General features: G+C 49.6%; 9 protein-coding genes across 12 annotated transcripts; 4 read left to right on the top strand and 5 right to left on the bottom strand.

Annotated features, from left to right (window-relative positions):
* Nucleotides 1–36: 36 nt before the first annotated feature.
* LOC128264683 (germ cell nuclear acidic protein) lies at nucleotides 37–4,371 on the bottom strand. Of its 2 annotated transcripts, XM_053000312.1 has the most exons (6): nucleotides 4,172–4,370; nucleotides 2,665–4,105; nucleotides 2,255–2,605; nucleotides 878–1,535; nucleotides 554–811; nucleotides 37–492 (listed from the first exon to the last, which is right to left on the bottom strand). In XM_053000312.1, exons 1-6 carry the CDS (start codon nucleotides 4,217–4,219, stop codon nucleotides 186–188), a joined length of 3,063 nt encoding a protein of 1,020 aa, XP_052856272.1. In that variant the 5' UTR covers nucleotides 4,220–4,370; the 3' UTR covers nucleotides 37–185. The 2 variants fall into 2 exon arrangements, with proteins under 2 accessions (XP_052856272.1, XP_052856271.1); XM_053000311.1 differs by having other exon boundaries at nucleotides 2,665–4,371.
* Nucleotides 4,372–4,704: 333 nt separating this feature from the next.
* LOC128264704 (mediator of RNA polymerase II transcription subunit 18) lies at nucleotides 4,705–5,625 on the top strand. The gene is made up of 3 exons (XM_053000340.1): nucleotides 4,705–4,940; nucleotides 5,011–5,297; nucleotides 5,354–5,625. The coding sequence occupies exons 1-3, from the start codon at nucleotides 4,858–4,860 to the stop codon at nucleotides 5,593–5,595; spliced, it is 612 nt and encodes a 203-aa protein (XP_052856300.1). The 5' UTR covers nucleotides 4,705–4,857; the 3' UTR covers nucleotides 5,596–5,625.
* Nucleotides 5,626–5,683: 58 nt separating this feature from the next.
* LOC128264689 (peroxisomal targeting signal 1 receptor) lies at nucleotides 5,684–7,614 on the bottom strand. The gene has a single exon (XM_053000322.1). The coding sequence runs from the start codon at nucleotides 7,478–7,480 to the stop codon at nucleotides 5,792–5,794; it is 1,689 nt and encodes a 562-aa protein (XP_052856282.1). The 5' UTR covers nucleotides 7,481–7,614; the 3' UTR covers nucleotides 5,684–5,791.
* Nucleotides 7,615–8,016: 402 nt separating this feature from the next.
* On the top strand, nucleotides 8,017–11,865 carry LOC128264682 (protein MMS22-like). Of its 2 annotated transcripts, XM_053000310.1 has the most exons (4): nucleotides 8,017–8,057; nucleotides 8,162–8,592; nucleotides 8,645–9,234; nucleotides 9,294–11,865. In XM_053000310.1, the coding sequence occupies exons 2-4, from the start codon at nucleotides 8,255–8,257 to the stop codon at nucleotides 11,705–11,707; spliced, it is 3,342 nt and encodes a 1,113-aa protein (XP_052856270.1). In that variant the 5' UTR covers nucleotides 8,017–8,057; nucleotides 8,162–8,254; the 3' UTR covers nucleotides 11,708–11,865. The 2 variants fall into 2 exon arrangements, with proteins under 2 accessions (XP_052856270.1, XP_052856269.1); XM_053000309.1 differs by lacking the exon at nucleotides 8,017–8,057 and having other exon boundaries at nucleotides 8,121–8,592.
* Nucleotides 11,866–12,007: 142 nt separating this feature from the next.
* Nucleotides 12,008–13,468, bottom strand: LOC128264700 (serine/threonine-protein phosphatase Pgam5, mitochondrial). 2 transcript variants are annotated; one of them, XM_053000335.1, is made up of 2 exons: nucleotides 12,788–13,468; nucleotides 12,008–12,711 (listed from the first exon to the last, which is right to left on the bottom strand). In XM_053000335.1, the coding sequence occupies exons 1-2, from the start codon at nucleotides 13,343–13,345 to the stop codon at nucleotides 12,403–12,405; spliced, it is 867 nt and encodes a 288-aa protein (XP_052856295.1). In that variant the 5' UTR covers nucleotides 13,346–13,468; the 3' UTR covers nucleotides 12,008–12,402. The 2 variants fall into 2 exon arrangements, with proteins under 2 accessions (XP_052856295.1, XP_052856294.1); XM_053000334.1 differs by having other exon boundaries at nucleotides 12,008–12,714; nucleotides 12,788–13,465.
* Nucleotides 13,469–14,145: 677 nt separating this feature from the next.
* On the top strand, nucleotides 14,146–16,783 carry LOC128264695 (vacuolar protein sorting-associated protein 26). Its single transcript, XM_053000328.1, has 2 exons — nucleotides 14,146–14,618; nucleotides 14,691–16,783. Exons 1-2 carry the CDS (start codon nucleotides 14,475–14,477, stop codon nucleotides 16,011–16,013), a joined length of 1,467 nt encoding a protein of 488 aa, XP_052856288.1. The 5' UTR covers nucleotides 14,146–14,474; the 3' UTR covers nucleotides 16,014–16,783.
* A 666-nt stretch (nucleotides 16,784–17,449) lies between these two features.
* LOC128264708 (ribosomal protein 63, mitochondrial) lies at nucleotides 17,450–18,033 on the bottom strand. The gene is made up of 2 exons (XM_053000345.1): nucleotides 17,743–18,033; nucleotides 17,450–17,667 (listed from the first exon to the last, which is right to left on the bottom strand). Exons 1-2 carry the CDS (start codon nucleotides 17,911–17,913, stop codon nucleotides 17,518–17,520), a joined length of 321 nt encoding a protein of 106 aa, XP_052856305.1. The 5' UTR covers nucleotides 17,914–18,033; the 3' UTR covers nucleotides 17,450–17,517.
* Nucleotides 18,034–18,236: 203 nt separating this feature from the next.
* LOC128264693 (WD repeat-containing protein 18) lies at nucleotides 18,237–20,048 on the top strand. The gene is made up of 2 exons (XM_053000325.1): nucleotides 18,237–19,110; nucleotides 19,173–20,048. Exons 1-2 carry the CDS (start codon nucleotides 18,340–18,342, stop codon nucleotides 19,968–19,970), a joined length of 1,569 nt encoding a protein of 522 aa, XP_052856285.1. The 5' UTR covers nucleotides 18,237–18,339; the 3' UTR covers nucleotides 19,971–20,048.
* On the bottom strand, nucleotides 19,980–20,600 carry LOC128264709 (UPF0184 protein CG14818). Its single transcript, XM_053000346.1, has 2 exons — nucleotides 20,406–20,600; nucleotides 19,980–20,333 (listed from the first exon to the last, which is right to left on the bottom strand). Exons 1-2 carry the CDS (start codon nucleotides 20,485–20,487, stop codon nucleotides 20,113–20,115), a joined length of 303 nt encoding a protein of 100 aa, XP_052856306.1. The 5' UTR covers nucleotides 20,488–20,600; the 3' UTR covers nucleotides 19,980–20,112.
* Nucleotides 20,601–22,407: the final 1,807 nt, after the last annotated feature.

The following is a 22,407-nucleotide window of genomic DNA, read 5'->3' as shown; positions in this document are numbered from 1 at the left end:
TAATACATCTAGCAAAATATACATGTTTATCCATAAATGGTCCTGTTTCCATTGTGTCGAATTAGATTTTTGTTACTTAAAAGTATTAAAAATTATTAAAAAATATTTCATATATATTAGGGAATATATGTATATTCCGATTTTATGTTTCAAATGAGAACATTGACAGTATCCAGCTTCTTGAGCTAGTCGTCCACAATTATCGGTGCCAGTTGGGTGGCGATCGACGCCGTTGTCTCCCCCGTCGGCTGACCCTTCTCCTTGGCGAACTCCACGCTTAGAACGCGCATAACCTGAGCGGCGGTCATGTTTTCCCGCTTGTGCTTCTTGAAGTTGTCCTTGACGAACTTGGCGAATCCCTTGGCCTCTCCTGCTGGCTTGGACACGATGTTTCCTTGCTTGTCCTTTTTGTTCAGGAACAATGTGATGGGTCCACGGCATGTACTGCAGCGTAGGTTTTCAACCTTTCGGGATCGGGAGTGAGCATTTGAACTGTAGGACAAAGAGGCAATCCCATTAGAGAAATATCCTTAATCTTCATGTGGGAACTTACTTTGTATTGCAGGTCAAGCACTTGTAGGTGTACTTAAAATCGATGCTATAGTTGTGGCAGACCTTGATTTGCGGCAGGTCGGGGAACTTGTCGTTAGCCCGCTGGGCCCACATCTTCCACACTCGTCCGTGGCCTCCCTCGCCATTGAAAACCCAGGCGGCAGCATGGCACAGTTCGTGGATCAAGGTGCATCGCAGGCGATCTGCCGTGGTCAGCACTTTGACACTCAATTCCACCACGCTGCTGCACTGCTTATGTCTGCAAATAAGACAGAAAGTGGGTGGGATCATAAGAGACAGTCTGGAGCTGGCCAGCCCCACTCACCTGCGTTTGTTCATGCACCGTCCGGCTGTGTTGCGAAGCCGTTTGGACCAGGTGATTGGCACAACCAGTTCATTGTTAAACACCTCCGCGTTGAACATATTATACAGATGCTCTGCCAGCCGCTCCTTGTTCTTAGCAAAATTCTCCCTATAGAACAATGCCTCGCTGTCTGCCAGTTCACGGCTCACTTGTCCTTCCAGGGATTTCAAGAAGCCACACTTGCCCTCGGTCATCAAGGCAGGGTGCAGTTCCTTCTGCTTCCTGGGCTTGCGGGCAGTAGATTTGGGTGGTTCCGTTGCTTTGGGCGGAACAAAGGCATTGGGCGACGCGATATTCGGGGCGAGCAACTTAAGGATCGGGCTTTCCTGTGGCGTTACCTGCACCTGCCGCTCGATGCCCAGCTCCTTCCTTACCTCCTGCACTCGCTTGTACACGGGAGTGCCAGGCAGATAGTCGTTTTCCAATTCCTCCAGCATGTCCAAGTCCAGTGCCTTGTCCACTATTTCTCTAGCCTCCGTGTCGTTCTCAAAGCCAGCGTTCGGTGTAAAGAGCTGGCGGCGAGTGGTGGCCTTGGGAGCAGGCGCGACGGGCAGCTTAGGTTTAGCGCTGGCGCGACAGGAGCGTAGTATGTCGTCCAGGCGGCGATGGAATTTTGGGGCTGGAAACGTATAAAAGCAGCGTCATTTGGCCGGTTCGTAATTTATTTTGGCCAAAAAGAACAGTGTAATTTTTAAACATCGAATGACTCGTGTTATAAACACACGAGGAAAAAACAATTTTTACACACAAGTTACTTGTGTTTTAATATAATTTAGTTAGAAATAATTTCCTTACAATAGCCGTTTTTTTTGTATAAGCTTAAAAATTTGAGCATTAAAATTAAAAGAAGGATCGCCCATTCATTTCATTGTCTTTTAAATTTCGCGGCTATGTACAAAGCGCTACGGAGTGTTAGGTAAACTCGCGCCAGTTTTAGCTAAGCTTCGGTGTCCTACGTTTTTTAAATTTAATAGAGGGAAGAAACGACAAAAGTATTCTATTGGCGAGTATTATATCTTCAAATATGTTTTGTAATACACTTCTGGGTTAGAAAGGGGATCTTACCAGAAATCATTTTTAAAAACAAATTTGAACAGTTACACAATTTTTTTTTTTACACTTGAGAGAGTCTACAATGTGGGTGTTATTAATACATTTTTTTTGACACACACACTCAGGAAATGGGTTTTACTCGTGCTAATAACACAAGCTATTTGTGTGTCAAAAACGTTTCGATTTAAAGTACACTGCTATTTTTTGACTCACTTAACATGTTAATTACAAATGTTTTTTACACGATCCCTGGTAATTAGTAAATACATTATTGGTTTCGCTTACTCTTCGAATCCTCGTCGGGATTGCTGATCACCTCCACCTCGTCCTTTGTCAGATCCAGGTATGTAATATCGCCAGCCTTCTGCTTGTCCTGCTTACCCTGCTCGTCGGAATCGCTGCTGGTATTACAGCCACTTTCGCTGAATGTGGCATCCGCATCATCGTCGTCGGAGGCATCTGTGCCGCTTTCAGAATCTATGAGCATACGCCAGCGATCCTCGTCCACATGATTGGTCCGCGGTCGTGTCACTGGCTTTTGCGTTCGCAAACGCCCCTCCGTTTGTACAGCCCGCACTGGTGGCAGACGGGTGGAATTCAAGGGAGTCTGATTTGTGGAGCGTAGGGCTCTCGTAACTGCCGAAAAAATTTGATTTTACTTAGGTTTTCAGTGGAATCCCGGTCGATTCACTTACATATGCTGAAATCCCCGAGGGCACTTTCATCTGCTCTAATTGGTGGAGGAGGAGGTTTCTTCTTTTTAACGGTGGTAGCCGCTATTGCCGGAGTATTCCTGGGCCGTAAAGGAGCCGCCGCTTTTCTGCCACTGCCACTGGAACGTTTTAAGGTGCGGATCACATCTGGTGTCTGCCAGGACTTGCCATACAACTGATTTAGCAGCTTCTCGGCTTGGGTGAGGAACTGCTCATCTTCGGAAGCATCATCCGTGGACAGCATGGATTTTTGGAGCACCGGCCGCTCCTGTTGCCGCTGGTGCTGCACTGCCTCAGAGCTAGGGAGGGACTTGGTGGCCCTGGGTGAAGGGTACTGCTGTTCATCATCCGTCGTCGAACTGGACTCCATTGTGGGAATGCTGATTTTGATATTTATCTTGGCTGATATATTTATACTGCTCACTTGGATGGATCCAAGTTCGTCTTCGCCCGATGTTGAAAAGCCGGAGGAGCTGGGTTTCTGTGGCGTTGGCTCGCCCTCGCTACCGGTTTCCGGTATCTCAATGGATTCCTCTGGAACGAGCTGCTCCTCCTCCTCGTGCAGTGTCGAGTTGTGACTGCCGGAGCTATTGGAATAAAGCGTGTTGAGTTCGGTGTCGTTGTCCGCCAGCCGCTTGCTGACGTCCCTTAATTTCAGATCCTCGGATTCCAAGGTGTTTGCCTCCGTTTCGTCGTCCGCCAACCGCTTGCTGCAGTCCATTTGAGTCAACTCCGCTGAGCAAATGGTACCGAACTGCGTCTCGTTGTCTGCCAGTCGCTTGCTGCTGTCAATCGGTCGGGTAACCGGAGGCTGGCGGTAACTAGCCTCGTCGCTGGGTGACATGGATTCGGTGTCGGCCTCTGCTAGACGGGATTGCCTCTTGGTGGACGAGAGGGGAGATGGTGTAGGGGGGCCATTCCTCTCCATCTCGCGTCTCTCCATGGACACATCACGCAGGAAGGCCTCGATGCGCTGGACCTTTCCGGTGGTAAGTGTGGGCGGCGGTATGGCCTCCTGATCGGAAATGGGTGTTCGATCACTAACTGCCATGCTATCGGGGGGCAGGGGCTCCTCCTCGTCCTCGCTGGAATCGGATATGGTAATGCAGGAGGCGTCGTCCGTGGTGGAGGAAATGCAAATGGAGATCTCTTGCTGCTCCTTTGGCTGCATTGTCAAATTGCTGATGCCGGCGGAGATTTGCTCCATATCCGCCACATTGGCTACGTCCTGGCTGCAGCCATCGGCGCTCAGCTGCAGGGCGTCCATGTAATCGGAACTATCGAGATCCGGTTGCGAATCCTTCGGATTTTCTCCGCAGAGCGGAGCACCCACATTTACGCGCATGGTGTCAATATCTGTTTCCTGCAGACGTTTTTCCCGAGGATTCTTCCGCTCTGGCTGATCCTTCGGCTTCAAGGACACCTGTTGTCGGTTTTTAAGAGAGGATAGCGTCAAATTGGCGAATTTCTGGTTGAAGGGAACTTTTACTTTGCTCGGATCGACCGCGTTGAAAAGCCTATACTTATGATCAGCCATTTTGGAGGCCTCGTTGGGGCATTAACGGTAAACTTATCTTTACGAATATGCTTTAAATCAATTCGCAATTTTGTTTGGATCTTGTGCGCGTCGATTTATTGTAATTGTTATCGTTATCGATCTATGTTCAAGAATGGAGGTTCTAGATATAGGCGAAAAGAAGCTAATTGTTTTCCAACTGTAGATCTATACGATGATTTGGAATTTTATATGGAAAAAATGTATTGTTTCATTTTTAACGTATAAACAAAGTATAAATAATGGTACGCAAAATTGAGCGATTACATCGTAATCGAATATGCCGATATGGTTTTGTCGTCGTGACTGACCAGCAACAATATGATATATATATATATATATAGTGGGCAAAACAAGTTTACGAACATTTTATATGAAGATTCAGTTCAAAGTGGGAAAGTTCGCATGTTGGTAGCACCACCACTTAAAGAAATTACCACGTAATATTTGCCCCAAAGAGATCATTAGTAGCCAAAACTGGCCATAATTATTCAAAAGAGCAGCACTAAATCAAAAATTGACCGTTACCAACACTGGAATTGATAAACATAAACAAAAGCGCAAATTAAGCCGGCAATTTATAATTTAACCCCATACTCAATAACCGGCTACTTCCCGAAATGAACAACCGCTTCCTGCCCAATCTGGAGTACCTGCTGCAGGGCTCCATCCTGGACTCTGCCGTGGAGCACTTGATGCACAGGTGGGGGCTTGTAAATTCGGCTCTGAGCCATGTTATTCCATAATTATATTTTGTTGTCAATCAAACACAGGCTTAAGGGACTGTGCGACAATGTGGACACATCCCCGGAGCCCTTCCACGACCTGGAGGTTTGCATGAGTCTGCGCCAGCCCAACACCCCCCAGCCGCTGCTGCTCCGCGTGCGCCGGGCTCTTGGACGCGACGCTCCCTTCCAGATGCGCTACCTGGGCAATCCCGAGGTGGACCAGCGGAGACCCACGCTGGTGCGGAATTGCATGGACTGCGCCTGTAGCAATGGCATCCTTGAGTTTCTCACAGAAATGGGTTTCCGCCTGGAGTTCGAGTACATAGCCAAAGGTGAATGAGTCACCTCCTTATCCCAGTTACCCAGTTTTACCAACGACTCCCTTTAGGCTACATGTTTCGCAAGGGCCGCATGAAGATCACCGTCTCCAAGCTCATCAAAATCGTGCCCGGCAAACAGCAGGACATGGCCAACGAGCCAATCTCGCAGAGCTACATCGTGGAACTCTCCGTGGTGGCGCCCACGGGGCAGGAGGACGTCGGCGAGGAAATGCGGGTGTTCGCCGAGCAGCTGAAGCCGCTGGTGCAGCTCGAGAAGATCGATTACAAGCGGTTGGGCGGCATGCCGTAGGGCAAATAAAGGCGCAGCACTTTGTATTTCGTCAACAGTTATTTAATTACTTAGTGATTAGGACAGAAAAATTTACAGACATCAGGAATCGAGGAGGAATGGTTACAATATCCTTAGATACCACAAGTATTTAATTGCTTACAAAATAAACCATAGAAAAATATACATGACAAGTGGATTTCCAAAAACAAAAAAGTTAGTCCTTGAAGGCCTCGTTGAGGGCCGCCAGATTGCGATCGCTGACGTGGCCCTGGAGATCGCTGCGACCCATTAGCGAGATTACCATCTTGACGGTGCTCCAAATGGACTCGGACATCTGATTCTGCCCACTGCTGGTGGTCGCCATCGCCGCATTGGGCAGCTCCCGGGCAGCGTTCGTGTGCGCCTGCATGGTGAGCGCCGTCAACAGGTGTTCCACCGCCTCCTTGTAGGCCTTGAGGTTCATGCAGCAGACGCCCACGTTGTAGCGCACCCGGATAAAGCCCGGCTGCAGCTGCAGCGCCTGCTGATAGGCCTCCACCGCCTCCACGGAGCGCGATCCGTTGGCCAGGCTGGCGCCCAAGCGATTCCAGGTCTTGGCATTCTGCGGGTCCACCTGCAAGGCGGACTGGTAGCAGTCCACAGCCTTGTCAAACTCTCCCGAGAGATTGTAGAGCACGCCGAGGGCCTCCTGGACATCGGCATCCACCTCCGCCGGATGCAGCCGCACCGCCTCCAAGTATATCTGCTGCAGATCGCGCAGCTTACTGGGGCCAATCAGCGACGAGGCCAGCGAAGTGCCCTCGATCTGCAACTCCGGATGGGCGGCCACCAAATGCTGATACTTGGGATGCACCGCCAGCCAGCTGCACAGCATGCGCACGGCGTTGTTCTGGAGGCCCTCGTTGGTGTAGCAGACGGCCAGGGCCATTAGGACCTGTTGGTTGTCCGGCTGCAGGTCGTAGGCCCGCTTCAGCGCCGCAATGCCCTGTGGATCCATTTCGTTCTCCGCCTGCGAGGTGCCCAGCAGCTGCCAGACTTCTGGGCGCTCCGGCTGCTTCTTGGCCGCCACCTCAAAACAGAGGACGGCGCTGGGTATGTCGCCCTTGGCCAAATACTTCTTGCCCTTCTCGAACGCGTTCTCCAGCTCCGACATGGGGTTCTCCTCGGCGAACTCGTACTCCTTGTAGGCGTCCATGTTGTCGTTGTACTCCGACAGCCACGGGTGCTCGTTTTCGTCGGCCAGCTTCTGCCACTCGTCCTGCAGGCGCTGCCAGAACTTCTCGTTGAAGTTGGAGGCGGTCTGCTCCTTCTGCTCCGCGCTGCGCTGGTAGTCGCTGATCCAATCCGCTAGCGACTCGCCCTGCGGCGCCTGTGGCAGGTTGTCCGTGACGATTGTCTCCATGGCGGAGTCGAAAAAGGGGTCCTGCTGCTGCTGTCCGGCCGTAATGGCCCCCATCAGGGGGAGCTGCCTCCGGAAGTTCTGACTGCTAATCAGCGGCTCGTCGAAGAACTCCTGGACATGTTGCAGGTCCTGCTGCTGCGGCTGCATGTGGACCATCTTGTTGGGCAGGGCGGGCGCCAGGCCGCGGGCAAAGTCCTGGCCCCACTGCTCCGCCTGCTGCTGCATGTGCATGTGCATGTGCTGCTGCTGTTGGGGATTACTCTGGATGTTGATGTCCCGCATCTCCTGGAGCAGCGTGTCCATCTGGAAAGACTGCGGCGGGGCTGCCACCTGGCCCAGAAACTCGTTGATCAACTGGTCCTCGGGACGCGCTCCCCGCTCGAACTGGCGCTGCACATAGCCCTCATCCTTGTGGGCCACATCGCGGGTGAACTGGCCACCCAGCTGCATCAGCGGATTGACGCCGCCACAGTCGCCCTCGACCAGCGGGCGGAACGACATGGTGCTCGAGGTGGAGGTTGCTACGTAACTGGCGTAACCGGGCGATGATAAGATGCAAGCCACGGCAGGTCCACAACAAAGGTCCAAATGTCCACAATGATTAACTGTGTTGGTATCAGTGTTGTCAATTGAGCTATTTCGTAGCAGGTTTTAAAGGGGTGTCGGTCGAAAATATAAATAAACGACCATACTAAACTTAAAATTTTCAAGTGCCATTTAAATTGTTTTGTTGTTGACCATTGAAATGTAAAAATAAAGCAAGAGTTGTTAAAACAAAACTTCAGAGCAGATTATTAATCGTTACTCAACATGTGCCTGAAATTATAAATATATTACAATTATTCTTAAATATGTGACGGAATCGTAAAGGACAAGAACGCAAGCTAACACCTCAAACCAGACAATCAATTAATTCTTACATTTTTAAAAAAAATATGAAATACTTAGCTATTTTTATCATCAAATTTTAAATTTTTAGCTAGATTTTGGAAACGTCAGTTGAAAGCACTGGTTTTTGGTTGTTGCATAGTGTTGCACAGCATTTCAACACAAGTAAAACATAAAATAATATTAATAGGTATAACAAAATTTAAATTCAATATTATCTTCATTAATACGAATGTAACTTTCACCAATTTTGTGAATATAACAAAATTCATTTAATTAAATTTCAAATGGAAGGCATTTTGCAACACTGCAAAATTCCCGCAATGCCGCGCATTTAGGACATCCTCTGGGAGAATCGGATGATAAACTCAAATCGTCGCCTGCACCATGGATTACGACCTGTTCCAGTCGGATGATGACGAGGAGATTCTTATCGCCTTTACCCAGGCTACCCAAAATTTGCAGCAGGAAGCCCTCAAAGGGCATATGGAAGTGGACGATGCCGATGGAGACGAGGACTTGGATGGAGGACTGGACTTCCTGCCAGAGTTCTGCTGCAGCGGCCGAGACACGGTGAAGACCCAGTTCCCGGCCGAGGGTTTCCTGCGGAGTGGCTATGCCCAACTGGAGCCACCTTGTTGTCGACTGGACAACCTCTGCTTCGACTTTGCCCAGGAACAGTTGACGGTTGTCGCGGTCAGGAACTACCTTTATGGCGAGGCCTGGTGAGTACTCATATCCTGCTCATCTTCAATATGTAACCCATTCCTTCGTCAGCAAGAATGTGCAGAAGCTCTTTGCCGCCGTGGCAGGTCAGCAGCAATTGCAGGCCCCATCCGCATCCATGAACTCCGGTTGGTTTCGAGTGCGTCAGCAGGTAACCCACTTCTACCACCTGCTGCTCCGTCTGCGCGGAAATGATCTAATGCCGGGTGCAGCGCAGTTTATGGAGGATCTGCGTCGCTTGCTCAACAGTCAGCTAGATGCAGACGCCTGGAAGGTTTTACATTTTGCGGAGCACAGCAAGGGAAACGAGTGTCAGGCGCCGGCCTATCACCTGTACCACGGCGTCCTGGAGTGGCGATTGTTGGACCTTCACATGCTATATCTCTCCTCTGGGGAGGACCAGGGCTTCCAGGGGCAGCTGGAGCGTACGCTGGACGATCTGATAGTGTGCGCCGGACACCATTACCGCGGCAAGCACCGACCGGAGCTCATCCATGCTTCGCCGTTCATGTGCCGCTGCACCAAGGAGCTGTGGCTGCTGCTGAAGCATCTAATCCCCAAATGGCTGGGTGAGGGGGTCCTGGACTTTTGGACACTCTTCCATAAGGCCATGCAGAGGCATAAGACAAACTATTTCCAGGGTAAGTGGCGGATCTTGTGGTTTCGCTCCCTAAGCTTTGCTCTTTTTGTTCTCCTCCAGGCGAGAGCAATGCCGTTTCCCTGGTGTACCACGAGTTCTACGCCTGGCTACGACTTGGTTTGGCCCGCTTGGACGAATATAACAATGAGGGCCAATACCAACCGGGGGGGCACACGCTCAACTCGCCACCTGGCAACTTCCGAACCGCCGATCTGCTGAAGCAATTCCTGGCCAGCCAGCCGGACGAGCAGCAGCGACGTGTCTACCTTTCGCTACTTTCGCCCCTGCAACTGCAACTTGGTCAGCCGGACACGGATGTACTGTGCCAGCTTTGGGAGTACTTGCATCGCTCCTTGAACTGCAACTTTAGTGCAGGATCAGAACTGGATGAGCTGCCGCTCACCTGTCCCAACGGTGCCGCCTACGTGGAGCGCTACAGCAAGCTGCTGGCCAGGTCCCAGCTGGAGGATCTGAATCTCAACAGTTTCACCATGTACGCCTGGTTGCTGGGCAGGACCTTGAAGCTGCTGCCGCGGCAGGGCCGGAGCAACCAGCGCCAGAAGCTGCTCGGTCGCATATTCAGCAAGTTCAGTGCCGCAAAACTCTTGGCTCTAAATGAGCCCGGTATTCATCATGTTATCGAGCTGTTCCTCTGCCTGCTGCTTTCCCAGGAGGATCTCGGCGACCTGACGCCCAAGCTGCGGGAAATGCTGCTCTGTTTGGCCCTGGACAAGCTGTCGCCGGTGCGGAGGACTCTGGTGGCCAAGGGCCACATGGCTCTGCTTCTCCTGCACGCCCAGCATCGCCTGTCAATGGAGGACTATGTGGCCAAGCTGCTCAACCAGTTGGCCATCATACGCAATGATACGGAGGTGGGCGCCATCTATGTGAGCAGCCTACAGGACGTCTTTGACCTGGCAGACGACTTTAATCGCGGCGAGCAGCAGTTACTGGGACCCTGGTTAACGCACTACGTGGAGAAGAGTGGCCAGGCATCGCAGGATCGCGTGTGGCAGGCCATTCACTCGCTAATCCTTCGTCTTGGCGAGCCGAGAGCAGTCACAGGCAATGCCAATGGCATCAAGGAGGCGCTGCAACAGCACATTCTGCCCCTGCTGAGGATACAGTACGTCAGTGGTCACAGTTCGTGGCTACCGAAACTTGCCGCCAGCTTTGTGGCGCTGGACAAGGATCGGGAAAAGCTTTTGCTGGGCTTCCTACAGGGACCGGAGCCCATTAACATGGCCGCGTCGGCTCAGTTAATGCTCCAGGTGCTGGAAGACGACGAAGACAGCTGGCCGGCCAGCTCAACGATCCTTCAGGTATGGGTCAAGTCCCTGGTGCTTCTCAACGCGCAACATGACTCGGTGTTGGCCCTAACTCCCCATGTCACCCAGCTGGAGGAGTTCCGACAGCTGGCCATTGATCCCGCCGCCCTGGAATGTGGCCGCGAGCCACTGTGCGCCTTTTTCGGAGCTCTGGGTAGGCGTGCCCAGCAGGAGGAGGCCGCGGCCCACGTGCGCATGCAGTTGAGCCACAAACTACACGCCTATGTTAATCACTTCGAAATGTGGCTGCCTCCGGATCGCCTGCGTTCCGAATTGGGCACCCGCTTCTTCAGCTTCCTGGCCATCGTCATCTACAACTGCCCCACGCTGGCATATGTGCGCTCCAAGCCCAGCTGCTTCTTCCACCTGGCCATGGTGCGGTTCCTGCTCACCACGCAACTGCAGGCGGGCGTGCCGCCCGAGGGTCGCCTGCCGCAGATGGTGCACAAGATCTTCCCGGTGCTGTTGCAGGGGATTGGTCGGCTGGCCTACCGCACGGACACCTACGTGGCCAGGACTCTGGAGCAACTGGTGCAGCACTGGACGCCGCATTTTAGCTTCTCGCCCAGCGCCAAGCTGGTGGCCCGCCCCTATGCCACGCTCCTCCAGGCTGATGTGGATAGCGAGCTGGCGGAGCATGTGCTTCAGCTCCTGGTGGCGCAGTTTCTGGTGGTGCAGCGTCGAAAGGCGGGCCAGCATGCGGGTCTGGTGATCACCATCGTGCAGCAACTGATCGAGGCCACGCCCGCGGAGCAGGAACAGCAGCTGGTGACCGTGCTGCGCGGCGTCCACATCCCTCTGCTGGAGCACGTGATGTTCGTGGACGAACTGGACCTTAGTCGCGGCCAGGTGTTTGGACTCTATCGTGTGCTGGTCTCCCACGAGGCCTTCAAGCGCTCACAGGCTGTCAGGGATATGTGCTCCAATCATTTGCTATCGCTGGCCGAGAAGCACATGGCCCACTGCACCTACTTCTTCTTTCAGATGCTGATCAAGCTGGGAGAGCTGGCGCCGGATCTGGTGACTCCACTCCTACCTTTAGTGAGGGAGCAGGCCAAGCAGGTGGAGCTAAAGCGCGGCGCTGGCGAGGATGTGGGCATACGCAAGTGCCTGCAGCGATTACAAAAGGTTTTAGATCTAGTTTAAGGCCGAGTATTAGATTAAACCCGTAATCCGTATATAGTTTGTAACTCTAGGTAATAGTTATTAGCAAATATAAATTGTTTTTATGAAAATTTCTTAACGTTTATTTCCGTAGAGGAATTATAGTAAATTATACCTAATATATATTTTTCTTTGCAAAATTTCCACCAATCATTGATTAAATTAAAAAATCTAGCGTTAATGTACGGCATACAAAATATAAATTGTGTTTATAAATATTTTGTTAACGATTTTGGCTAAATGAGCTTTTATTTCCGTAAAGAAATTATAGATTGTAATACCTTTAATTCATTTTCCTTTTGCAAAAGTTCCACCCAGCCTTGATTTAATTAAGAAACCCAGCAGAAGTTTAGCATTCCTTAAAAGTGTTATTATTCAGTCGAGGATCTCAATGATAATTTTTCTCTGATGATTTACTTCAAGGTGTGACAAAAGATTTCACCAATCCTTGATACATTTAAGGATATAAGCTATGGCATTTTATAAAAATGTTATTATTTCAGTCGGGAGTCTCAATGATCCTCCGCAGATTTACTTTAAGGTGTGACAATAATTAACATTGTAGTTTACACAATTACTTTATCTGAGCTTACGGATTTACTTTAAGGCTTGGCAATAGATACACTATGATTGCTTCTCATCCTGGCAGTTCGGCGTGGGCCACTTGGCTTTGGCGACTAGACCACGTTCTTGGCATCCCGCGGGATGCGATTGGTAAGCAGTGCTGCGGGCATAAAGCCGGAGTCGCCCAGGTACTTGATGGACACATTGCCCGACGGACTGATGGTCAGCCAGGTGATGGAGGCGTGGTTGATGCTGATGCGCAGCCAGCCCTCGGCGGGAAATTGTAGGGCGCGGCAGACGAAGTACCGGATCACGTTGCCGTGGCCCACGATCAGGGTGTAGTTCTCCTTGTCCTGGTCGGGATAAGCACGGTGGAAGTAGCGCCGGAAAGCGGCCTCGATGCGCGATCCGTCGCGTAGGAACTGCTGCAGGGAAATGAAAGCAGAAATGAGAAGGGTGATTGGCTGGCTGGGTATGGGCTGGCGCTGGCTGACTTACAGATGCCTCCGGCTTCCAGTGGCCCACCGGGGGCTGGGGCGGAATGGGCGCTCCCTCGCGCAGAAAGGCACAGTTTACCACCTTCTCTTTGTCGTAGTCGATCTGCTTGAGTATAATGTCCGATGTCTCCTGGGCCCGCACCATCGTGGAGGCCACCACCTTGTCCCACTTGATGCCAAGCTCGCACAGTCGTTTGCCAGTGAACTCCGCCTGCTTGCGACCGCGCTCCGTGAGATGGTGGGTGGCATCCGAGTCGCCCACGTCCAGGTACTCGCCGTGCCGCACGAGGATTATGTGGCGCGGCTTCTTGGCCTTGGCCTTCTCCAGGTCAGCATTGTAGCGGTTCTCCTCCTCCGGCTGGTTGTTTCGCATCGGACGGACCAGGGCCCTCGGTTCCCGGCAATCCCAATTGCTGTCCCAAATGGCCCACAGATCCACCGGCTTGTCGCTGTGCGTCCACGAGTTTTGGACCGCCGTCTGCGGGTCGCGCAGCCGCTGCAAGTAGTACGCCGCCAATCCGGCTCCTGTGCCGCACAAGAAGCTGGTTATCTTTCGCATCTTATGTGGATTCCGTATCCGGTTCTTTAACTTATCCAATTTTATCTTCTTCTCTCTTCTTTATTTGTTATTCCGCTGAATAAGAAGTGCGGTATTTAATTATTGCGCTTTTGGTATTTTCGCGAGTAAGCTAAGTGGTATTTAATTAGTGGTATTTAATTGTAAATACCTAGTAATGGTATTTTGACAATCTGTATTCATATTTTATTTGTCTATTTCCTAGCATGACAAATTGTGTAACTAGTCGCTGCATTTATAGATTTATATCTTACTGATAGACAAAGTGTAGAACATTAACCAAAGTCAGTATATAATTGTTAGAAGATCTCAAATATAAGTTTATTTAATGGAACTAGCAAGTTATTTAATTATGGGGCTATGACACTACATTGTTGGCCTCATTCATTGATCATTTTTTGTTTTAACCATACGATTTTACGTAAGTGCGACCAAGACAACCTATGACGATTCCAATGGGCAATAAATGGAAAAAATTGTCATTGTTCATTCTTATGGCAGTGTATTTATAGAATATAACGCAGGATTAAATGATTCTTGAAAGATCTATTATTCTTAAATCCTATATTAAATATATTTAAATATTTCCAAAAAGGTTGGCGAAAACACATTAAATCTGCAAATTATTTCATGTTATGTATAAGAATTTACTACTATTTATTTCAGTTGACAAATTTTAGCCGAGTTTAAATTTAGCGGGTTCATTTGGATAACAAGAATTTTTAAATAAATACCAAATAAACACTGTAAATCGAAACAGGCACTCCTTAAAAACAATCGAAACGACCATCTGGACATCTGGCAACGCTGTGGTGTGAAAAATTGCAATTTTTTTCATTTCACACACACAGAGACGCGACACACACGCCAGCAGCGCAACGAAGGACCAACAAAAAGGCCGCAGAAAAACGCCCAAATAAGCCGAGGAGTTACGGAAAAGGATATCTAAAGGATACACCCGTATTGGGAACGCCGAAAAGACGAAATACAGCGACGACATTCCAGCGAAGCAGCAAGAAGCAGCGGCGGAAGAAGAAGCAGCAGCAGAGGCGGGGGCAAGAAGAAGAAGAAGAGGAAGAAGCCGATTCCATCGACTCGACGTTTATCAATTATGAATTTCCTGGGTTTCGGCCAGTCAGCGGACATTGAGATAGTCTTCGATGGAGCGGAGCACAAGACCGCCGAGGTCAAAGGGGAGGACGGCAAGGTGGAGAAGATGCTGCTCTTCTACGACGGAGAGACGGTATCCGGCAAGGTGCGTTTCCAGTAGGGGGAGTTCCCTTTTAATCTTTGCCAGAGATATAAAAACCACCCCCTATTCTTTCAGGTGAACGTGACACTCAAGAAGCCCGGCAGCAAGCTGGAGCACCAGGGCATCAAGATCGAATTCATCGGCCAAATCGAGTTGTTCTACGACCGAGGAAACCATCATGAATTCAAGTGTCTGGCCAAGGCACTGGCCCGTCCCGGCGATCTCATCCAGAACAACAGCTACCCCTTCGACTTTCCCAACGTGGAGAAGCAGTTCGAGGTGTATGCCGGATCGAATGTGCGCCTGCGGTACTTCCTGCGCGCCACCATCGTCCGTCGGATCAGCGACATCACCAAGGAGGTTGATATCGCCGTGCACACGCTGTGCAGCTACCCGGAGATGAACAACCCCATCAAGATGGAGGTGGGCATCGAGGACTGCCTGCACATCGAGTTCGAGTACAACAAGAGCAAGTACCACCTGCGGGACACGATCATCGGCAAGATCTACTTTCTGCTGGTGCGCATCAAGATCAAGCACATGGAGATCGCGATCATCAAGCGCGAGAGCACGGGCACGGGTCCCACGATGTTCAGCGAGAACGAAACGATCGCCAAGTACGAGATCATGGACGGGGCGCCCGTCAAGGGCGAAAGCATACCCATCCGGGTCTTCCTCGCCGGCTACAATCTCACGCCCACCATGCGGGACATCAACAAGAAGTTCTCGGTCAAGTATTTCCTCAACTTGGTGCTAATGGACACCGAGGACCGGCGCTACTTCAAGCAGCAGGAGATCACGCTGTGGCGCAAGGCGGACATTCCGCGCTACCACGGAGCCCAGCAGCAGCAACAGCAGCATCAACAGCACCAGCACGTCCCGCTGCACGCTCCGCCGCATCTGGTCAGCGGCCCGGCGGCGCCCACAGTGGCCCACTCTCTGATCAGCTCCAGCACGGACAGCGGCGAGGCGGGCGGAGCTCCTCCGGCAGCGCCGGGCACTGCGGGTTCCGAGTCCAAGATGGGCCTGTTCACCAGAGAAAGCCCCAACCAGGAGTTCAGCCAGCAGCAGATGGACTCGCCGCCGTTGACGCCCACTCCCGCATCAGTTCCAGTCACCATGCCTACGCCCACGCCGGCGACAGCATCTGCTCTAGAACCGACTCCCGAACGGGGAATGGGTGATGGAGCCGCCGCGGCCACCACAAGTGCCTCGCCCGTTGCCATGCTCTCCAGTTCGCCGCCGCCATTGCTGCCAGCATCGCCGCTCTCCCGTTCCGATGGCGATTCCTCGGAGCAGGTTCCGGTGCAGCCAGAGGATGATCCGCAGGCCGGAGACACAGAAACGGCATCGGGAGCTGCGAAAAAGGCCAGCGTTACGCCCTTGGCCGCCGATTGAGTGAAAATCTGGAGAGCATCTCCATCATAAGCAGCAGCAACAGAAGGAGCATAAACAGCAGGCGGACCTAATACGCATATAATCGTATACAGCAGAGGAGCAGTAGCAGCAACAAATATGCATATATCTATTTTTTTAAAGTTAATTTAAAATTGTTACAAAATGTTTTATTGAGGTTATGCGCATCATTTACCAAAAGCAAGCAAAACGCAAATGATAGTAACGAAAAACAAAACGAAACCTAGGACAAATGAGACACAGGAGGCGATCTCTAGGCGTTTCCATTGGTAGTATTGCTAAAGAAAACCGGGAAGAGATGGCGAAGGACTCCGAACCTAAACCCAAATCCTAAAACTAGTTAAACCCCCTAGTATTCTGATGACCATTCCCTATCCTCGGGGCGTTTGGAAAATATGATTTTTCCATTTGAAAAATGTTGAAATTACTTTCTAAAAGTGAGAATCCCTGAAATTGAAATCAAAGTGTGCATTAACTAACAAACTCCAATACAGATAAAAGCAACAAGCTAACAAAAAACAAGACAAAACACCCATTAAATAATAAAGTTTTAGTCTATAGCGTACTAACGAATCGATGCTGGGAAGGTTCTGATTATGACCGGACTCTCCGGAGGATCGGAAAACATGTTACATGCCTTGCATATGTACATAACACAGTTCATATACATAAAATACACGAAATATTGAAATATATATACACTTAGAAACGCAATTAAACGAATAAAAGCGACTCGAACGCCAAACACGAAACAGAGAGAGAAATAAGCATGGATTGTGTGTCAAGTACAATGCGTTTCAGATATATAAGCGGATCGAGGGTAATTTAATATAACTTTACTGGGACCTACCGATTATTGTCCCTAATAACAGAAATCCTGTTTTCATTAATCAGTAAGTAGGTCAAAACAATATCTTGGGTAACATCAAAATTATGATTATTTTTTCAAATCGTATCGTTCCTATAGCAGCTATGGAATGATATTTGAGCAAAATAGATTTAATACCTGAATATTAGGAAGAATAGAAAAATTTTACCACTTTTCAGTGGATAGCGTTTAAGTTATGTACAAAATGGGTTTAAATCGACTTTACAGTCGATTCAAATGGATTTTATACCTGAATATTAGATATGATCAGTTTTCGGTTGGTAGTTTTTCAGCTAAGTAATAAATGGATATGGTTATATCGACGTTTGATAATCGAGCATATATATAGTTACAAAAATAAAGAACACCTGAATCAGAGCGTTTATCAAGTGGCGAAGTCCATCTTGACAGATTATAAAAAAATATAGTAAATCTGAATCAGAGTGTACATATAAGCATTATAGGCTACCATGGGGAATACCTAACAGAATAAAAAGATAAAGGAAATATGAATAACTGCTTGAAATGCACTTCTCCATTGGAAATTACATAATTTATATAAAATCTATATTTATTTTACAAGTAACGCAGGTTTAACAGGCGAAGCAGGGCAGGAGGCTAGTCCCAGGCCTCCTTGATCTTCAGTTGGTTCAGCCGCTCCTCGATGGTCACGTGGGGCTTCATCTTGCTCAGCGTCTGCTCCTGCGTCCACTTGGCCACCAGCTTCTCGCGCTTCTGTAGCTCCTTGGCGTGTCCGGCGGACTGTTCCTGTGTGCGAAACGAGGGTGAGTGGTCAGGTCAGGTGGTTCGTATATACATATATGTCCAAAGGACAACACTCACCAGGGTCAGATACGGATTCCGGAGGAGCAGCATCACCTGCTCCTGGCGCTCGTACTCGCGAGTCAGTGTGTCCATCGCACGCTGGCTCACCGGCTTTACCAGGCGCCGCTTGCCCCGAAATATGTGACCTGGAACGGTCTTCTTAAACAGGTTGATCAGCGTTAGATGCATTTTGTTTGCTCAGTTTGTAAAAACAATATAATTAAACTGGTTAATGTTGTTTAATTTTCAGTTGCACAAGATTGGCTGTTGCGAGTGTGGCCGAAGTTGAGCGATATACCAAATTCTCGCTTGAAACAGAGAACCATCGACTATGCGCACTGCAAGAGTGAAGTATTTATACTTCAATTCGAAAATATAAAAACTATTTAAAAACATTTAGAATGCACAACAGGTTATTGTGGTTATCCTTGATTACCTGTTACAAAACTGATAAAAATTATTCTATTCAGTGCACTAAATCGAGTGAATACTTTTAGCTTACGCCATATGGTCACACCTTTGAACTTTGCGCCACCTGGTCACACTTGAACAGACCGCGCACGTGTAAACTGAAAATAAAAACACCGGGAAATAACTAAAAATTGTAAACCAAAAATGGGAGACGCCGTGGAGGGTTTGTTTATAAGCACGGCCAGCGAGGACAACACCACGTGCACCGTGCAGGACCTCCGGACGGGCACCGACCTTATGCGCTACAAGGGCGGCGGATGTGCCCAACACCACGGCCTGGCGACGATTCGCCTCAACTACGTTTTTGCGGCCAACTCGGCGAAGCCCCTGCTCCACGTCTGGCCCATTAACAAGCAGGAACAGATGGCCGGGCTGCGGTTCGTAGTGCCCGGCAAGGTAAACGCCCTGGCCCTCACGCCAGATGGGAGCTTCCTAGTGGCCGGCATCCAGGAGACCATCTATCTGTGGCACCTCAACTCCGGCCGAATGCTGAACACCCTGTCCAAGCACTACCAGGCCGTGACCTGCCTACGCTTCACGGACAACGGCGAGCACTTCATCAGCGGCGGCAAGGACGGTGCCGTTCTGGTCTGGGACCTGACCTTCTCGGCCGCCCCACTGGACATGGCCGGCGGCAAGGACAGCACGGAACCGCTGTACAGCTTCAATGACCACGGCCTGGCCGTTACGGATCTGTACTCGGGCATCGGCGGCCTGCGCTCCTACCTGTACACGGTCTCGCTGGATCGCTGCTGCAAGGTTTACGACCTGTGCGGAGGCGTCCTGCTGCTCAGCGTGGTGTTCCCAGTGGCCCTGCACAGCGTGATCGTCAACAAGATGGAAACGAAGGTGTATGTGGGCTCCGGCGACGGCAAGGTGTTTGCCTTCCACATGGACAAGGCGCCGCGCATGAAGGTGGGCTCGGTTCTTTTGCATCTACTCCCCAACTTTGCTAACTAACTTCCTTGCTTCCCTAGGAGTACCACTTGGAAGAGGAGGAGATTCAGGCCTTTGTGGGCCACACCGCCGGCAAGGCCATCACCTGCCTGGCCCTGAATTTAAGCGCCACTTCGCTGGTCTCCGGCGGCGAAGACAACCAGGTGTGCGTCTGGGACGTGGACAGCCGGCAGCTGATCAAGAGCCTGCCCCAGAACGGCTCGGTCACGAACCTGCGCATCTACCTGCTAAGTCCTTCCATCTTTCTGCCGGAGCACAAGCAGCCGCAGCTTTTCGCCGACAGCCTAAAGCGGATGATCAGTCCGCGGGACGAGTTGGATGGCATCGATCTGCTAGTCGATGAGGAGTATCACGAGGGACGTAAGACACCAGAAATGGATTTTACCCAGAGTTATCCGGGTACGGATGCAGAGATCATACGCAAACTAATAGCGGACATGAATACGGGAAAGGATGAAGAGGGCGAAGCGGAGAAGGGGGAATCCGAATCGGAATCCGCAGCGGAAGAAGATCAATCGGAACCAGAAGAAGCGGAATCTGAAGCAGAGGAAGAGGTTGAATCCGGTGCGGATGAGATCCCCGATGTGGAAGTGTCCAGGGAAGATTTCGAGACCGCGTTGGCGGATTCTACTGATGACGACGACACACCGAGTACCTCGAAGACAAACGGCGTGGATGTGCAGAAGCTGCTGGCGGAAAATGCCCGCCTCAAGGAGGAGTCCAAGCGCATGTTCGAGATCATGTTCAAGTTCATCTCCAGTGATGGCGTAGCCTCCTCCGGAAAACCGAATCGCAAGAAGTCGCGCCAGACCCAGTGAGCCCTAGTCTTTATCTGCCTTCAATTACGTTTACTTAGGTTTAGAATCAATAATACATGATAATAGAAAAAAAACAAAACAACACAGGTGTGTAGAAACGATTAGGTGATCAAAACAATAACTGGTTGCAGGTGGTACATATCTACTTGGATGCATTCTCACTAGCCGACTGGCCATCGCTGTCCATGTTGTCGTCCTCCTGTTCCCCCGTAGCGTGGTCCTTCTCCTCGGCGAGCAGGCGACGGATCTCCCGATTGGAGTTGAGCAGCTCCCGCAACTGGGACATGATGTCGTCCGTGCGCTGCTCCACGGCGTCCAAAGCGCAGCTGAGGGCGTCCAGGCTGTTGTTCACGTCCTCCATTTCTGCAGGGGTCATGCCATGCCATTAGAGCCAATCCCCTCGAGAACCAGAACCGAAGCGCCAGCGCAACTCACCTTGGAGGTCCGCCTCCTGGACATTGCTGTTGCCCGAGTCACCGGATGATGACGACGGATCGTGGTTGTTCTTGGGTGACATTCTCCCCGGACTTTTCTCCGGATTTTCCCCGTTTGTTTTTTCCAGCTGGATTTATTGTCACGGGATAGCTATAAACGCTAGAGATGGACGACTGTGCAGCGTTGCAAAGGGAATGATAACTACGACTTCCAATTGGAAATATCAGGGGTATTCGTGTCATTTATAGATTACATCGTTCTTGTTTTGCATTTGCCTTGTGCGCATCTCTGGTCTGCGCTAAGCTTCCAACAAACGCTAAGGATGGACGAGTGCAAGTATATTTCAGTACTCCAACAACAAATACAAAAATTTTCGTGAGTTTTCGTGCCTGGCGTACCAAATTCGTGACACAAACAAAGAAACAATCAGTTTACCCATCTCTATTATGCGCTAAGTAGAAAAGCAACGGTTTTTTTTCCAAGACGCAGAGCTCCTATTGGTCAATGGGTGAGGGGAAACATGCACTTGAATGCCATTTTGAAAAAAACAACCGTTACAGATGCAGCCAAAAGTTCCAGCTGTTGCCTGCAACTGTGTATGTTTGCCTGGTGTCTGAAATCCAGAAGTCGATGAATTTAAATGAGCCAGAGTTTGGCGGCCATGCGTTTTGTCAAGGAAATTGTGAGATTTTCGTTTTCAGCCACCAGGCAAACAGAAACCTCCAGCGAGAAATTGTTTCGCTTTGCTAGGGATGGGTGCAGGTAAATTTATTTTAGTACTTTAATAACAAATACAAAGGGATTTTGTGATTTTTCGTGCCTGGCGTGGCAAATTCGTGACACGAACAAAGAAACAATCAGTCTTCCCATCATTATTTTGTGCTAAGTTGAGAAGAAACGGTTGTTTTCCAAGACGCCGAGCTCCTATTGATCAAACGATGAGAAGAAAAATGCACTTGGCGGCCATTATGAAAAAAAACCGTTATACATGCAGCTAAAAATTACCAGCTGTTGCTTGCTACAGATTATGTTTGCCTGGTCTCTAATATCCAGAAATCTAGGATTTTGAGTGAGCCAGAGTTTGGCGGCGGTGCATTTTGTAAAGGAAATTGTGAGATTTTCGTTTTCAGCCACCAGGCAAACAGAAACCTCCAGCGAGAAATTGTTTCGCTTTGCTAGGGATGGGTGCAGGTAAATTTATTTTAGTACTTTAATAACAAATACAAAGGGATTTTGTGATTTTTCGTGCCTGGCGTGGCAAATTCGTGACACGAACAAAGAAACAATCAGTCTTCCCATCATTATTTTGTGCTAAGTTGAGAAGAAACGGTTGTTTTCCAAGACGCCGAGCTCCTATTGATCAAACGATGAGAGGAAAAATGCACTTGGCGGCCATTATGAAAAAAAACCGTTATACATGCAGCTAAAAATTACCAGCTGTTGCTTGCTACAGATTATGTTTGCCTGGTCTCTAATATCCAGAAATCTAGGATTTTGAGTGAGCCAGAGTTTGGCGGCGGTGCATTTTGTAAAGGAAATTGTGAGATTTCTGATTTCTACTAACAGGAGAACAGAGATCACCAGCTGGTGTTCAACGAGCAATTGTTTCGTTTTTGCTAGGGATGGGCGCGTGCAAATCTATTTCAGTGCTCAGTCAACAAATAAAGGAAGATATCGTGATTTTTCGTGCCTAGAGTACGAAATTCGTGACACGAACAATGAAATAAGCAGTTTAATCATCTTTAGTCAGCGCAATGTTGAAAAGCAACGGTTATTTTCCGTAATGCTAAATTCATATTGGTCAATTGCTGAGCGGAAATATGCTGATGGCGGCCATTAAAAAAAACAGGCCGTTTTTGTTTCTGCCTAAAATTATCAGCTGCTACTTGTTGCGGATTATGTTCGCCTGGTTCCTAAAATTTGAAATATGTGAATTTGGGTGTGAAAAAGTTTTATTAGTTTAGGTCCTCGAAACAGTCGCTCTTTTCATTGTGGGTTTTTT

This window comes from Drosophila gunungcola, unplaced genomic scaffold (assembly GCF_025200985.1).
Source record: "Drosophila gunungcola strain Sukarami unplaced genomic scaffold, Dgunungcola_SK_2 000076F, whole genome shotgun sequence".
Taxonomy (NCBI): Eukaryota; Metazoa; Arthropoda; class Insecta; order Diptera; family Drosophilidae; genus Drosophila; species Drosophila gunungcola.
Note: the sequence above shows the minus strand (reverse complement) of the source record. Positions and strands in the feature narration are given on the sequence as shown.